The sequence below is a fragment of the Pelodiscus sinensis genome, chromosome 1 (assembly GCF_049634645.1).
Source record: "Pelodiscus sinensis isolate JC-2024 chromosome 1, ASM4963464v1, whole genome shotgun sequence".
Taxonomy (NCBI): domain Eukaryota; kingdom Metazoa; phylum Chordata; order Testudines; family Trionychidae; genus Pelodiscus; species Pelodiscus sinensis.
In genome coordinates this window covers 81192142-81208230 of record NC_134711.1, presented here as the reverse complement: position 1 = coordinate 81208230, position 16089 = coordinate 81192142, and the positions used below count along the sequence as shown (strand labels likewise).

Sequence of the window (16089 nt, the reverse complement as noted above, 5' to 3'; positions counted from 1 at the left end):
GTCTGGTAGCACTTTCTTTTATATTTATTCATAGTTACCTTTCTTAGCTAATATAGTAACTAGGATCCAATCTTTCTTTAAACATCACCACTCAACAAAATGTGACCTCAGCCTCACTCAATAACTGGATGCAGAGTGTCTTTCTCTACACTGTGATACTTAAATCATTCTTTAGTCTTTATTCATAGACCCATTTATTCTGTGTCTGTTACAATGCACCATTTCCCTTACACTGGTTTTGACTATTTGACTGTTTTCAATTGTCTTTGCCGGTTTTCCATTGAGTATTTTAAGGTGAGACAAGAGTGGATAATTGAACTGTGCTGTACATAATGCACTGACTTGAAAGGGGTGGCCACTGCCTCACACTTGAATAATTACTAAGACACACAGTTCCCTGGAGATTAACTTTTACTTCAAGCCAAAGTAAAACATAATTTTCAATATAGTTACATTATTCCTGAAATATTATCCATGCACACATCTTACAATGATTGTGAGTATTGATAAGTTACAATCTTTCGGCACTGACCCACGTGCTACCTGTCATAGATAAATACCAGGGTGTTTCAGTATAGCAATATATTAGGTATAGTTGTGAGCTGCAAGCTCTGAGACTGGAGTTGCTTGAAAAGAACAGTGAACCCTTTGCCTCACAAGAGATTGATTTTAGAGTTAGAAAAGTGTGGAAGAGAAGTTAAGTAATTTGCCAAAGGTGACACAGAGCAAGAGTTACATATGGAGCTGAGATTAGAACACACAAAGTCCTGGTTTCTAATCCTTTTGTTCAAAGGGACCACTTGCCCACCTTTTCACAGTGACAGACCCCATCAGACTCTCTGTGTGTGTGTATAAAATAATATAGCTGTGCAATATACTGTTAATAACAGAATGGTAGAAATAGGAAGAATGGTAGAAATGTCATATATACAGTAAAACTTCAATAGTCCGGTATCCAATTGTATGGCACTCCCGTTAGTCCGGCATCAAAATGCCAAGAGCCTAGTGGGTGAGCTTCGGCAAAAAACGAGTTACAAGGCAGCAGCGGCAGCAGCTGAATTGAGCGAAACCGGACAGGACCGAGTCAGTCTGCCAGTGGCGTTGTGTGATGCTGGACAGTGCTTGTGCTACAATAAAAGGTTAAAAACACTTTATATACAGTGTGTGTGTGTGTGTGTGTGTGTATTATATATATATATATATATATATATATATATATATATAAAAACCAGCTTATAGTACCTCCTGACAGTCCAGCATATCCGATAATCCAGCACCACCTAGGCCCAAAGGTTCCGGATTATTGGAAGTCTACTGTATATATATGACAAGTTTAATTTATTACTTTGTGGAATGGTTTGCTAATTAGATAGGACGCAGGGTACACACAGCAGGGTGTTTTTGCTTTTCAATCCTGGCCTAGCCATAATTTTTATTTATTTATATGTGTGCAGTCATCTGTATTTTGCCTTTTACTGTCTCATAAATCCATAACACTGTTCCCATTTTCCAGTTCATTATTTGCCTAAGTTTCACATGTAGCAATTGCCCCTTCTGGGGGGCAGAGGGAGGCAGTCATGGTAGACTGAGACATATGTGTTGCTCCTAATCCACAACTGTTTGTGAATCTAGGAAATTTTCCAGTCCATTTCTTTTCACAATTACATAGCAGAAGTTAGAGATAATGGAGTCCTTCAAGTTTATGGAAGCCAAGTTGGTTAGCAAGGGCCTAGAGAGGAGGGGATGATATTGAGCATTGGTAAAGGGAGGGAAATATAAGAGCAATAAAAAGGCTGATCTGAAAATCCAGAGGATGAGAACACAAGTCATGGTGAATAAGGGAGGGGCTGAGTCAGTGGCAGAGATAGGTCATCGTTTAGAAAAGGTGACAAGAAATGAATAAAAAAAATTACAGAAGAAATGAAAGAACTGGGATGAGTTAAAACTGGAATGAGTAACTCATTAGTGGCAGTAAATATCAGGATGGCATGCACAACAGAACACCATAAATAGGAACTACATTTTAAAAATCATAGGATTAATAAAGTGGAATTAAGCAACAGAATTGACTTAATATAATTATAGTGAATTCTAATTATGGCCCCATAACTGTATGCTGGTGAGCTTGCCTGCTAGAAGAGCTCAGGGCTATCTACATCTTAGGGATGCAATCACCAAGTCACAACTTTGGGCCCTTTCTTCATTAATGTTGTCCATTTACACTGTGTTATGTTAGGTAACTCTGTGTTTTGAAATATGATATGCTATTAGCCAGTAGCCACATAACATTGTATTAGATGGATGATAAAGTGTTGATAAAGAAATACACAAAAACAATTTTTTAGGGGTGGAGGAAAGAACTGACAGCTAACACTCCAGACAAAAGCATAGGGTGGCTGGAGAAGTTAGGAAAACGGATTATAGCTGACTACAGACCACAGTACATTGTTACTAAGCAACGGGACTTTAAACTCTGTGTTGAAAGACAGCAGACTGACACAACTCCTTTTCTCGCTTTGTAAGAAGGCAGTTTGCATTTACATCATTTGACTAGCCCAAGAAGTTCTGATCTTCAAGAAAAGGCTTCTTTCAAGGTATGTTATGCTTTTTTCTTCATTCAGGTCATATATTTATGCCAAGAAAGGGAGGTGTCCTTTACATGTGTATGGTATAAGGGAAATGGAGGGGGAAACAAGAAATGAACAGACTACATCCAAGTTGGAAGTAGAGTGTGAATATATAATTATCAAAGGTACTTCTGTTGCTAAATTTCATTCAATTGTGAGTTTATTACATCTTAGTACTTCTCTTCCAAGCTTAGGTCCCAAACTTTCAGCCTTCACTCAAGTGTAAACCCACTGACGCTACTCACATGAGTAAAGATATCAGCATCAGCCACAGGGATTGGAGATGTATGATGAAATAAAAGTAGATGCTTGATAAAGAAAGAAGCCTACTATATCAGAGAACGTGTCTTTTATGTATTCATCCCCTCAAGCTCATCTGAAGAAGAGGGTTTTGCCGATAAAAAATCACGATACTATATATATATATATTTATTAGTCTGTAAGGTGCCACAGGACTACTTGCTCATTCTGAGAGAGAGAGAGAGAGGGAGAGATTCTATCCTCACTCCATTTCTGAACACAGAGAAAGGAGGTTGGTCCTATGTTTTTCTACTAGATTCCGCGATGTAAAATAAACAGTACTATTAATTATGTGAGTTATAGATATGGTTAAATATATCTGACTTTGTAACATGAGCAAAATAAATAGCTCTTATAATTTTTAAAAAGTTCATTTTCAAAACTTGTATTTAAAGCAGAAAAAAGTATATGCAAGTAAAGTTTAAGGTGATGCAATTGACAGAAGCCAAGAAACTCAAACTTAATCCTAGCCACCTCTTCTTCTAAATCCTGGTAATTGACATGGATCTTCTTCAACAAGCCATAATTGATGTGCATCTTGTTAACCTGACTTTTGAACTCCCTGTCTTGGATCAGTTTGTGTCACAATTTTAAAGTAATTTTGAGGCCAGATTTTCAAAGAGCACAGTGAGTGTATTTGTTAAAATTTATGGTCCTTTGTCTTGCTGCAAAAAAAACATACACTGGCATACACAGACTGTCATTTGTACATACGGAGACACATCTTTCTATCATGTTCAAATGCAAATCTTTGTGTATTCAACAGGTCAGCTTTTGTGCAGGTGCATCCTCCCTTGCATTTCATTTAGGAACAATTCTTTTTTTAAATGTGGTAAGATTAACGTTACATAACTGGAAAAAAAAACAATTTCCAGTCTATTGTCTAGATCTACACTTTTTAAATACCCAGATTATTTACTCGATAAATAGCCATTTCAGTTTATCTACATCTCCACATACACATTTTAGGCCCCACTCCTACATTTATATTCACATAATAAACCAAATAAAATATTTTCTGAAGTCCTGAGTCTTTACAGATAATGTGCCACAAGGAGTTGTGGAGGCTAGTTTGGAGCAGTATGAACCTGAATGTGTCAAAGATTGATAAACTGATTTTTTAAAACTTCATATAATTTTAAACACAGCTAGAACATTTTTAAAGTAATTATGCAGCATTTTGTTGCTGTTTCTATGGCAGTGGTTACTACATTAACTGGAAAGGATTTTCAGGGTTTCGCAATGAAAAAATAATGTTACATTAATTATATTGCCACAAATACTAACACTTTTCATTCCCACTTTCTCTCGGCATAACCATGTTCCCATATTTCTAGAACAAAGGGAGAAAAATGCCATTGCCTGTAACCCTGGAGCCAGGACCTGTATATTTCTTTGACCAGGTATTTTCTTTCAGCTTTAGCATGATTGTCCCTTCCCCCTCCAGCATTTGCATGTTTAATCTGAAATATATTTTTTATTTTAGCTGATATCAAGAACGAAAGAGCGGGGCAAGAAAGGACTACCCACTGATTTCAATTCACATACCATAAATTCTCATCCCACAAGTTTTATTCCCAGGTAAGGGAGTTCATATGATCTCAGTGGCAATGCATGAGTCAGTTCCCATCAATTAGTAGTTGAGAAGAAAATTTCCAAAGGCATAAATGGGTTAAGACATCACCCAACTTCTCTGGACTCCCATTAGTGCCTTTGAAAAATCTCCCTTTGAGTTTGTGTCAATATGATGATTATTTTTAAATTAAAATATCTAATGGTTATAATTCAACTCTGCAAATGTAGGAAACCTCAGAGAAATGCACCATATGATACTTGCAATCTCTTCAGAGAAGAAAAAGACTGTTTCTTACTACAGGTTTGCATAGTTCCTAGCAGAAAGTGGTCAAAGCCTTGGCTGAGCTTTTCAGGCACTATTATAATACAAATAACAGATAATAATAATGAAGAAGACATTCCTACCCTATGGAGCTTACACTGATATTGAAAGCAGCCTGGTGTGATGAATAGTTCAGAGGACTGAGAGCCAGGAACTCCTACATTCTAATTCCTAGTTCTGTGATTAATACACTGTGCGATCATGAACAAGTTCTTTAATCTCTCTGTGTTTCAGTTCCCCAATCTGTAAAATGGAGATAGCACTTAACTGAATTGTTGGGGTACTGTTCAAGTAGGCACTGACTTTCTGATGTGTACAGGGGTGCTCTGCCCCAGTCCCACCCACACGCAACCCGTTCTCCCAAGGCTCCAGCCCCATTCTGCCCCCTACACTGAACATGCCCTGCCCTCACTCCCGCTCTCCTTATCCTCAGCACCTCTTGCATGCTGTGGAACAGCTGATCCATGGCAGGAAGGAGGCTTTAGGAGGAAGGGGGAAGTGCTGATTGGCAGCAATGTCAGGAGGTAAGAGGTGCTAGAGGAGGGGGAAGAGCTGATAGGAGGGCTGTCAATGGGTGCTCAGCACCCACCATTTTTTTCCATGGGTGCTCTAGGACTGGAGCATTCATGGAGTTGGCATCTATAATTTTTCAGATTAATGACCTAGTACTAGGTCTTGAAACGATCTATGTGAGCTGCTTACGGCACCCCACAAAAGGTGACTGGGGTATTATCTCCACAGGTCCAGTTGCAGGAACTGGGCCTACATTAGTGCATGGCTCTTTTTGTAAAGGTAAAGCACTGCGGTGATGCATATAAACATAATAAAACATATGGAACGATTTGCTAAATATAAGAATCGTCTTTAGTCCATATCTAGCTATCAGAAAAATTATTTTAAATCAGTCCTTGCCATCCTGGATGCAATATACAGGAAGTGACGAGCACTTTCAATAGCCTGCCTTTATTATGGCACCCCTACATTAAATCAAACCAGTATAATGTCATGCCCCTTGGTGGATGTCTACAGATTCCACAAATCAAGCAAAAGTCTGCTCTGACTACGAATGACCTGAGAGATGCTCTATTTATTTAAAAAAGGTGAAATCATTTCTAATTTGCTGATGCTTAAACTAATACAGATGCTCCCTTAATTTGCCTGGCACTATTTGAATTTCATAAAGTCTCATCTGCCGTCTGATTCACTCTGAGGCAATACTCTACCAGCAGGATTCCTCAGGGGAAAGGTGTGAATATTTTGACATATGTGAATTAGTTTTTGCTGGTGGATTATTTATGCATTGTGCTTCACAGAAGTATTTGTTTTGATTTTTAAAACTGATACCATTTCCTCGAGAGAGATGGATTCACCTTTCGGGTAAACACTCCCTAGTTGTCACAAATTAATGGAAAATCTCCAGCACTGGCATGCTAATGATGTTTTTAATTTTCAAGTCACTTTATACCATGTAATTAATTTATAAAATTCTTTTTGAATGATGCTTCCATGAATTTCCTCTACCTTGCTCAGTAGTAACCTTATGGCATGCCCTATGGAATTATTGGCTAAAAGCACTAAGTTGCTAGAGTTAAACGTGAATTGCAAAGAAATAAAAGTCTTGTGCCTGTGTAAAAAAACTCTTCTACTTCTATATTTCTTTGTATTCAATCCTACAAAAGGTAGGACAGAGATTGTACAGACTGGACCTCTCAAAACCAGGACTCCCCCATCCAGCAACATCCATGGTCCAGCAAGACCACGGGTGTTCCTGGATCAGGCAATCCTGGCTGGGAGCTCCAGTCAGGGCCAGATTAAGGGGGGGGGGGGCTAGCCGGGCAACTGCCTGGGGGCACCAACCTATGGGGGGGCGCCTGATTGAAGTGGTGAGGGGCGCCGCATCAGGCGCCCCCCATAGATTGCCGCCCGGAGGCGGGTCCGCGCATGCACCACGCGCCCGCTGCCCAGGGCGCAAGAATGGCTCGGGCTGGCCCTGGCCCCAGTGGCAAGAGGGCTGGTGGCTCAGATCCCAGCAGGGCTGAGGCTGGGACTAGCACGAGAGCCCCAGTAGTGCAGCAGGGGCCATGGCAGCCCCAGTAGCAGAGCCAGGGACATGGCAGTCGCAGCAGCCCCAGTAGTGGAGCCAGTGCCAGGGACATGGCTGTCCCAATAGAGGGGCTGGGGCATTCCAGGCTGCTGGGGCTGCAGCAGCAGAGCAGCCTGGTGGAGGGGTGGCTGGGGCTAGCAGCCGAGAGAGAAAGTGGTCTGGGAAGCTGGTAGCAGGGGACCTCCACTGGTCCAACAAATTCCCTCCGTCAGGACTGGTCAGTTCCCAAGGGTGTCAGACCATAGAGGTCCAACCTGTAATTTCAAAAAGGCAGAAGTGAGGGAGGACTTCTTGGTTATTACATTAGAAATTCAGGTTTTGTTGGTTCTATTCTATGTAGAATAGAGAACTACTGAAATTATGACATCACAAGAATCAAGAGAGCAAAAGTTGAACAACTGAGAGGAAAAGAGATTTTTAGTCAGAGGACATATTTTTGAGAAACACCAAAGTGACTTAGGAACCTATTTGATTTCACTGAGACTGCAGCTCTTCAGCACCAAAGTCATTTTTGAAAATGGGATTCAGGCTCCTAAATCACTTTGGCATTTCAGAAAATTTTAGCCAGATCATTTAGGGTCTTGAGCAAACACTTATGCACATGACTAGCTTTAAGTATTTGAACGATTCCCATTGAAACTAACCAGACCCTAAAATCCCTAATTTTAAGCATGTCTACAGTACCACCCTAGTTCGAACTGGGGTGGTTAATGTAGTCAATCGAAGTTGCAAATGAAGCCTGGGATTTAAATATCCCGGGCTTCATTTGCATTTTGCCGGGAGCCACCATTTTTAAATCCCCGGTAGTTCGAACTCCATGCCCGCGGCTATACGCGGCACCGAGTAGGTAGTTCGAATTAGGCTAATTCGAACTACCGTTACTCCTCGTGGAATATTTAAATCCCGGGCTTCATTTGCAACTTTGATTGACTACATTAACCACCCCAATTCGAACTAGGGTGGTAGTGTAGACATACCCTTAGATTTCATGTAATTGAATAGTTGTGTAACTGCATGAAATCTTAGCAGTAACATGACTCTATATTAAAGGTAGCAGCACAGGGAAGCAGGTGGGATCCAGTTGTCCAGGGGAGCCAGTTTAAAAACCAGTTCACCACGTAGTCTGGCTGCCGGCCGCCCCATACTACTGCTTCTAATACCAGAGGCAGCAGCACGTAGTGGAAGGGGGCTCCTCAGGAGTGGGGCCGGGAGCCCACTGGTTGCTGGCCCATCCCTGGGGACTATCGAATAGTTGTGTAACTGCTAACTGTTGTGTGACAGAGGCAGCAGCATGGGATGGCAGAGGTCCCCTGGGAGCAGGGCCTACACATATCAGCTCCAGCCTGCCCCTTCACCCTCCATGCTGCTGCCTCTGTATCAGAGGCAGCAGCATGGAGGCAGATCTGGTACTCGTGAGAAGCCTGCTTAAAGCCAGCCTCTCTGATACAGATGCAGCAAGGAGGGATGTGTGTAGTCAACATGATTAACGGATAAGCCCAATTTATCAGTTAATCATGTCATCGACTACATGTTGACATCCCTACTTAAAATTAAGACCTGAATAAGTGTTTGCTGGAGTGGGGTCTGGAACTTTTTTTTTTTATTATTATGACCTATTTTCAATAAAAGATATATTTGCTAATGACTGAACACCTCTATCCCTTTCACTGAACTGTGGGAGCTCAGAATAAGTATGTTCAAAGACCTTCCACAATCATGGAAGATCAGAGATGATATTTCTATTTCTGAAGTGAAAAAAATAAAGAAAAGAGTGTATATATAAAATCTACCAGGAACCTGCAAAGCATTCCTTGGACACCCAAAGCCCAATTTAATGGAAGTAATTAAAAAGCAGAACCTTGAACTTACTTGTTATTAACTTTATTTATGAGAAGAAAATTGTTAATGAAAACCATAAGTGTGTGACAAAATAAAACTGTGCCCTTATTAATTCAGTTTGGCATCACTATGTGAAGTGACTCCTGAAATTAACATCTTTGTCTTCTGTATACTCCCTGGATATATTAGTTAACAAAAGTAATTGTTACTTAAAAGGTATCCTGTCTTTTTACCCAGCTTGCACAAATGCAGCAATCCTGGATGTAAAGGAAAACATGTGGAAGAAAATGAAGATAGTTTCTTAAAAGAGGATACAACAAGAGGAGAGAATTATCCATTTCTGCTTCAGACATCTAGCTCTTCCCTATTCAAAACTATTAGTGAAGTTCCCAGCTCAAAGTTCTCCCCAAAACCTTCAATTCTTCCAGCAGAAGAAGAAATACAGATGAGCTTGTTGGCTGAATATAAATCCATGGCTCCCACCATCTTACATGAACTCGGAGAAATATTGCACCTCTTTGCTAGCTATGACATCATTTTCCCTCAGGGAATTGTAAATCTCCTGAACTACAGCTGGAAGGAGCTCACTGAAGGTGCTGATTACAGTAAAAGGCACCAGCAGTCCCTAAAGGACAAAAGCACAAGATCAGGGAAAGGCCAAACACCAGAAGAGTGTGACAAGAAAGCACCAAGGTCTGAATATGTGGATCATGAAATGATTCAGTGTGCAAAAGGCTGGCGGAAGAAGAGTGTTTTACCTACAGATAGTGGGAAGGAAAAAAAGAATCCTGAAATGGCACCAAATAATCCTCTAGGAAACAAAGGCAAGTAGAATGCGCAACTATGTTTTGGTCTAATATTTAGGTTAAAGAATGTGGCCACCTTGGAGCTTCCAGAAAAAAAATCTTCCTGCTAGACTATGTAAGGCTATGTTATGACTCACTGAGAAATATTACTTTAGAACATTGCAAAATAGCCTTGAAGCTAAAGCTAGAGGTACAAACACTTAGTATAACAACTACAGCGAAACTAGGCATTGTTTCAAACCATTTATCAAAGCACTTACTGTTTCCCATTTCAAGGTGTGTGAGACCGCAAAGAAATATTGGGCCAAGAAAGTTCATCAATGTCACAATAAAATCAGGGCAGAGCCACTGGTCTTGGACAAGTCTTGTTAAGCTTTTCGTATGCAATTGCAGTTTTTCTACTTAAATGAGAAAACATATATTTTTTTAAAATACCCACGTGTATTCATGTTTACAAGTGCATTCTGTTTCCTTTTTTCCTCTTGTTTAGCTCCTGTTGTACAACATGATACTCATTTACCTGTCACAATCAGTTTCTCACTGTCATCAAAACTTTCTGAAGAAAAAGGTAAGGTGCTTTGCTTCTAGAAGGCTAAAATCCCAAAGTCGATAAATGTTTTAGAGGAAAGTGGTCACTTTCAGTCTCCTTGGTGTTAAGTATTTGTGAAAACCATCAGTGTGTGGTCTGTAATGTATCAACTTTAATGTAAATCACAGTGTATTAAACAAACTCTGGCTATAGATTGTTTGTCCCAGAAACATGATCTGAAGTTAAGCCCTGTTTTATTTTGTATTATTTCTCAGACTTCTTTAAAAATGTTGCTTTGTTAAAAAAAAGGGGGGGGGGTAAAAATGTTATTTTATCCACTTTCTTCCCCTTAACTCCTGTGGAGTTCATCTGGCAGCTTAGTGAAAATGACTCTGCATGGGATCTTTACATTGCTGGGCTGGACAAGGCTGAACAGGCTTGCTCAGCCTCGAGGGGAGGGAGGATCCATGAATATCTGCAGTAGGCTGAAAAGCCCAGAGTCACTAGATATTTGGCATCATGCACTTTCCATGGGTATGTGAACATAAAGGAATTATTGTGGTGATTCAGCAAGGATTGTTGCCACCATAGAACAGCATTCTGTTCTGTTAATATGCTCCTGGGCTGACTGGATTGCTTGTTGCAGCCCAATTATTAAAATTTCTCTATGATCTCTGGAGCATTTGCCATCTTGGTTGCACCCCTTTCAGCACTTAATATATTGTTCTGCAAAGCTCCACCACAACAGTATCTACTAGGGATTTCCCAGCCCCATACTAATGCCCAACCAGTCAGTAACTCTCTGGAGCAACCAGCTTCCTCAGGGCATCCTTTCATTTTTGTGGTGAAAGAAACTTCCATTCAGTTGGTCTGTTGCTGCATGATTTCATCTCCATTTTGAAGCTTTGCAGCCATTGTTGCTAGACCCCCCAAACCACTGGGTCTCACCATCCTATGCCTGTTGTTCTGACCCAAAAGCAGCTTGTCACCTAGCTTACGTCACCATGAATGGTTCAGAGTCAAGGAAGCTGAACTTTGCCAATGAATTCCATCAGTTGTTTGGCTCGTTCTCTGGCAGTCTGTAGCTATATATATCATCCATCACCTCTGCTGGGTGCTCCAGGAGAAAATTGACTGGCTGCCCAAAGTTCAAACTTTGACCATTCATCCTGGTCCTGAGAAAATGCTATGGAAATGGTCGAGCTTATCAGGGAGCTGTGTGTATTTTACCTCTTCTCTCACAATCCCTTGAGCGCTAGTATGGCCCTTTGGAACTACACCTACAAACTAATGCTGCAGTGAGCTGAGCTAGGATCTGTGCAATAGAGACCCAGAGACCAGTGCAGCTGCAGTCATAGTGGACTCCAGATAGAAACATACCCAGAAAAGAAAGGTTCTCTAGTGACAGCCTCACTGCTGCCCATACCACTTCAGCCCATACCACTGAATCAAAGGTGTAGTTGTGGCTCACTTCTCAATGACTCCTAGCTAAAGCTTGGGGCATTATTAAAGACTTAACAGGGTGCTGCATCCATCCCATCTGAGCAACAGCGCCAGGCCACTCAGGCTGTGGGGAAAATAAAAAGTTGCAAGAGGGCTTGGAGTTCAGATAAACTTCTCAACTGAATCTTATCTGACTCACCCAGTCCTTTGAGGCCCTCGGTCTGAGTAGATGTCTTTATTTTTCACCTAAAGGAGCGTAGAAGGCACTTTTCTTCTGCAAAGCAAATACAGGCAGTCCCCGGGTTACGTACAAGATAGGGACTATAGGTTTGTTCTTAAGTTGAATTTGTATGTAAGTCGGAACTGGCTCCAGATTCAGCCGCTGCTGAAACTGATCAGCGGCTGACTACAGGAAGCCCTAGGCAGAGTTGCCCTGCCCCCGGCTTCCTGGAATCAGCCGCTGATCAGTTTCAACAGCGGCTGAATCTGGACTCCTGGGACAGAACAGCTGGGGCGCTGCCGGGTAGGTCCCTGCAGGACCAACCCGGCAGCACCCCAGCTGCTCTACCCCAGGCGTCCCACAACAAAAGCCTGGTCTGCTGGAGGGGGGGGGGTGCGCACTAGCTGCGCCCCCTCCCCGCCCAGCAGACCAGGGAGACCCAAGCAAAGCCGCGGAGGCGCAGAGGTCCCGCCGCCTCTGCAGCTTTGCTCCTGTCTCCCTGCTGCTCCTTTGCTCCTGTCTCTGGGGCAAAGGAGCAAAGCCGCACGGGCAGCGGGGTCCCGCCGCCTGCGCGGCTTTGCTCGGGTCTCCCTGCTGTGCTGGGGAGTCTCCCCCAGCACACCAGGGAGACCCAAAGCAGCTTTTCTCGCCCTGGAGGACGCGGTGGCGGGACCGGTGCGCTCTGGGCGGTCCCACCGCCCGCGAGCTCTGGGGCGAGAAAAGCCCCGTTCGTAAGTGTGGATCCGACGTAAGTCGGGGACTGCCTGTAAGCTGGTTAAGAACATAAACTCCCAAGACTTAATAATTTTTTAAAATCATACCAGTGAGCCATACATTGTTATTGCTTAATGCCATAGAATGGGATTGACTCTTAAAAGACAGGGTGGCATTTGTTATATCAAATTCTAAACTCTCATGTTGTTTGTTAAGGTTGGAGTTTCCAGCATTCTGACTCTGAAGATCTTGAATGGAAAGCACCTTTTGCCTGGGCAGTGACAAGACTACGACAAGCTCAGATACAAATGTATCAAACAGGGGTTTCTGTGTCCCTTTTATCGTAAATTGGATAAAAATGATATTTAAGACTAAATGTATATGGTTTTAGCAATTAGTGTACATAATAATTATAATACATTTGAAATGGTATTTTATAAACACTAATTAATCCTCACATTATTAAAAGGCTTGCAGTCACTGTTTTATGGATAGGGAAACTGAGGTAAAATTCAAATGACACTAACCCAAGGCCTCTTGAGTGAATTGGTGTAAAAGCAAAGGTTAGAATGTGCATGCAGGCCACTTGACCGGTGGTTCTTAAAGGGTACATCTACATTTGCATCCCTAGTTTGAACTAGGGATGCAAATGTAGGTGACCGAAATTGCTAAAGAAGCAGGGATTTAAATATTGCGCGCTTCATTAGCATGATCTTGCCAGCACGTTACTCTGCTCAACAGCTGTTTCGAAAGTGAAAGTGTGTGCCGGGACGCGTTAGTTCGAACCAAACCCCTTGGTTCGAACTAACGTTACTTAGGAGGTTTGGTTCGAACTAATGCGTCCCAGCACGCACTTTCACTTTCGAAACAGCTCTTGGGAGGAGTAACGCGCAGGTGAGATCATGCTAATGAAGCACAGGTTATTTAAATCCCCACTTCATTTGCAATTTTGGTCGCCTATATTTGCATCCCTAGTTCGAACTAGGGAGCAAGTGTAGACGTTCCCAAACTTTTTGGCCTACTGCCCACCCTTGGACAAATGCAAACCTTTCCACAGACCACCAGCCAACCACCCATGATGATAAAATGTGTGTAGGAAGGGTGGTTGGTGAGGGCCCTGGTCGGGAAAGTAGGGTACAGGCAGGTCCACTGACATGGGGTGGGGAGAAGGGGACAATTGCCCTGGCGCCCGGCCATTTAAAGGGTTCCGGAACTCCTTTGAACTGCTTCAGGAGCACCAGAGTGCCACTTTGCATGGTTTTGGCAGCTGGGGAAGAGGGGACAGCTCTGCAATCCAGTTGGTGCTAAAGACTGACTACTCTCAGCCCCACCTCTGAGGGTGCAGAGCCTCTCCCACACCTGCCCTGGGACCTGCATTAGCTATCAGCCCCGCTGGGTGCAGGAGTGGGCTGAGGGTGGGGTATTTGGGTGGAAGGGAGGGTGTGTGAGCAGGCCAGGGGTGGGGTATCTGGCTAGGGGGGAGGATGCAGGAGTAGGCTGGGGGTGGGGTGTCTGGCCAAAAGGGAGGGTTCAGAAGCAAGGGAGGGTGTAGGAACAGGCTGGGAGTACAGGGTCTTGGCAGGAGGGTGTGTGAGGAGGATGGGAGTGAGGGTCTATGCAGAAGGAGGATGAGGTGGGGGCGCTTACTTGGCTTTGTGCCTCCCGCCACTCCCAGGCACCACTTCCCACTGCTCCCTTTGGCCACATTCCAGCCAATGGAAGCAGTGGAGAAAGCCTCCAGGCAGCACTTCCCTGCGCTCCTATTCCCCTAGTCAGGGAGAGGGGAGTGGCAGCGCGCAGAGCCGCTTGCTCCCCCTGCGAGCTGGATTCAGCCCACGAGACTTGGGCAGGTGCAGTGCTGGCACTCCAACCTCACGTGGAGGGATGGGAGCTGGAGCAGCAGCATGGGCCCCCCACTGCAGGGGGCAGAGGCTGAGCCTCAAGCTGGCTGCAGACCACTAGTGGCTTGCAGATGCACTTTGAGAATCACTGCTTCAGTGGTGCTACTACTAATAGTAAACAAGCACTTCATTGAGATGCTGGTATTACCAATAGTGGTAGAGATGTAGCCGTGTTAGTCTGGGGTAGCTGAAGCAAAATGCAGGACAATGTAGCACTTTAAAGACTAACAAGATGGTTTATTAGATGATGAGCTTTCGTGGTCTGGCCCACGAAAGCTCATCATCTAATAAACCATCTTGTTAGTCTTTAAAGTGCTACATTGTCCTGCATTTTGGTATTACCAAGGCACATTGGGGGAGATTCTGACCACTGCAGTGCCAGCAGTTGATGGCTGAGTAGCTAAGGTAGAGATTGTCAAAGCTGACTAATGGATGTGAATATCCAATTAAGATAGTATCTTTGCTAATCTCACCCTAAATTGGGGAAACAGTGAAGTAAATCCTGTAGCTATTACTCTGGACAAACATTTTTAAATTAGTGGAAGTTGTGCATAGGTAAGACTATTAGGATTTAGCTCACTGAGAAATTATCATTAATATTATAGGTCTGTTTTTCTTTCTTCCCTGTCTCAACAGAAACAATCAGATATCTAAGCTGAAAGAAGCGGGATTTGACCAACCAGTTATTCTCCGGCATTATGGTGATGCTGTGAGAGAAAATATTCCCAAGAAATTTAAGGAGAGGACCTGCAAGACCTTATTTGAGCTACTGAATGGAAAACCCCAAATACCAGCCATCAAGCAAGCAGTCCCAACGTTACAAAAGCTACATTACAGGCTGATAGATGGCTCATCTTTGATTTAATATCCTTTAAGTTCCTACAGTACAAGTGAAATATAGCAATGGTCAGAAGATTTGGGAAGGGTTTCAAGAGGCAAAATACAAGGATTCAGAAGATGTTTTGTTTAAATATTAAATCATAGGTAAATTTAAAAGAGCAAGACATCACCATTTTGTTTATCTATTTCTTGCCTTGCCCTGAAATGATAACAGTGATGCATACCGTCAGAGTCATATCTTGACAAAGCAAATGGACATCTGCACGGTGTTCTGGTCCCTCTCATTCCTTCCTGCCAGCCAAAATCTTGAGCACTATTACCAATTTGGTAGCTGCTGCTGGCCACTGGGCCCTTTCTCCTAACACCTCACACACACATTCTCTGATTACATGGATTCTGGTGCCTGAACTATCACTAAGGAGGGCTGAGAGGAAGGTCCTCCACCTCTGGTTACATAGATGTCATGGAAGGAAGAGTCACTTGTTAATGATTAGATAATTAGCAGCCTGTCTGGTGCTGTGTAGCATCAGTCCAAAACTCAAGAATTTCTCTTCCCATTTCCCCTGTCAGCCATAAGCCTTTGGAATGGTGAGAAAGACAGACAGAGGAACCTACCGCCTTTCTCTAGCTCCAAGTTGGACTGGCTGGAGGAATCCCTTTCACTCACAGCAGCCATTGTTCAACTGATTGGTCAATATGTGGGGGAGGGGAATCTGATGAGGGAAGAGGAACAGGCTGGCACTCCAAAATGGGCCTTCTCTTGATTAGGTGGGGCCTGAAGGCCACGGGACACATGGGGGCTTGCATGGTGACTAGTGTAGGAAACGTCCCTTTTTACCCAGGGGATTCCATGTCTTGCTAGTGCTTAG

General features: G+C 43.1%; 1 protein-coding gene across 1 annotated transcript; it reads left to right on the top strand.

The window, feature by feature from the left end:
- The first annotated feature begins 2039 nt into the window (after positions 1-2039).
- Positions 2040-15306, top strand: LOC142830188 (uncharacterized). The gene is made up of 8 exons (XM_075933623.1): positions 2040-2594; positions 3064-3159; positions 4265-4330; positions 4414-4508; positions 9005-9591; positions 10064-10141; positions 12696-12789; positions 15017-15306. Exons 3-8 carry the CDS (start codon positions 4280-4282, stop codon positions 15243-15245), a joined length of 1134 nt encoding a protein of 377 aa, XP_075789738.1. The 5' UTR covers positions 2040-2594; positions 3064-3159; positions 4265-4279; the 3' UTR covers positions 15246-15306.
- Positions 15307-16089: the final 783 nt, after the last annotated feature.

Bases quoted from the DNA above. Each gene is read 5' to 3' on its own strand.
- LOC142830188 (XM_075933623.1), top strand. From the start codon at position 4,280: ATGCCATTGCCTGTAACCCTGGAGCCAGGACCTGTATATTTCTTTGAC. The intron at 9,592-10,063 runs GCAAGTAGAATG...CCTCTTGTTTAG, and splicing joins TAATCCTCTAGGAAACAAAG to CTCCTGTTGTACAACATGAT. The intron at 10,142-12,695 runs GTAAGGTGCTTT...TTGTTTGTTAAG, and splicing joins AAAACTTTCTGAAGAAAAAG to GTTGGAGTTTCCAGCATTCT.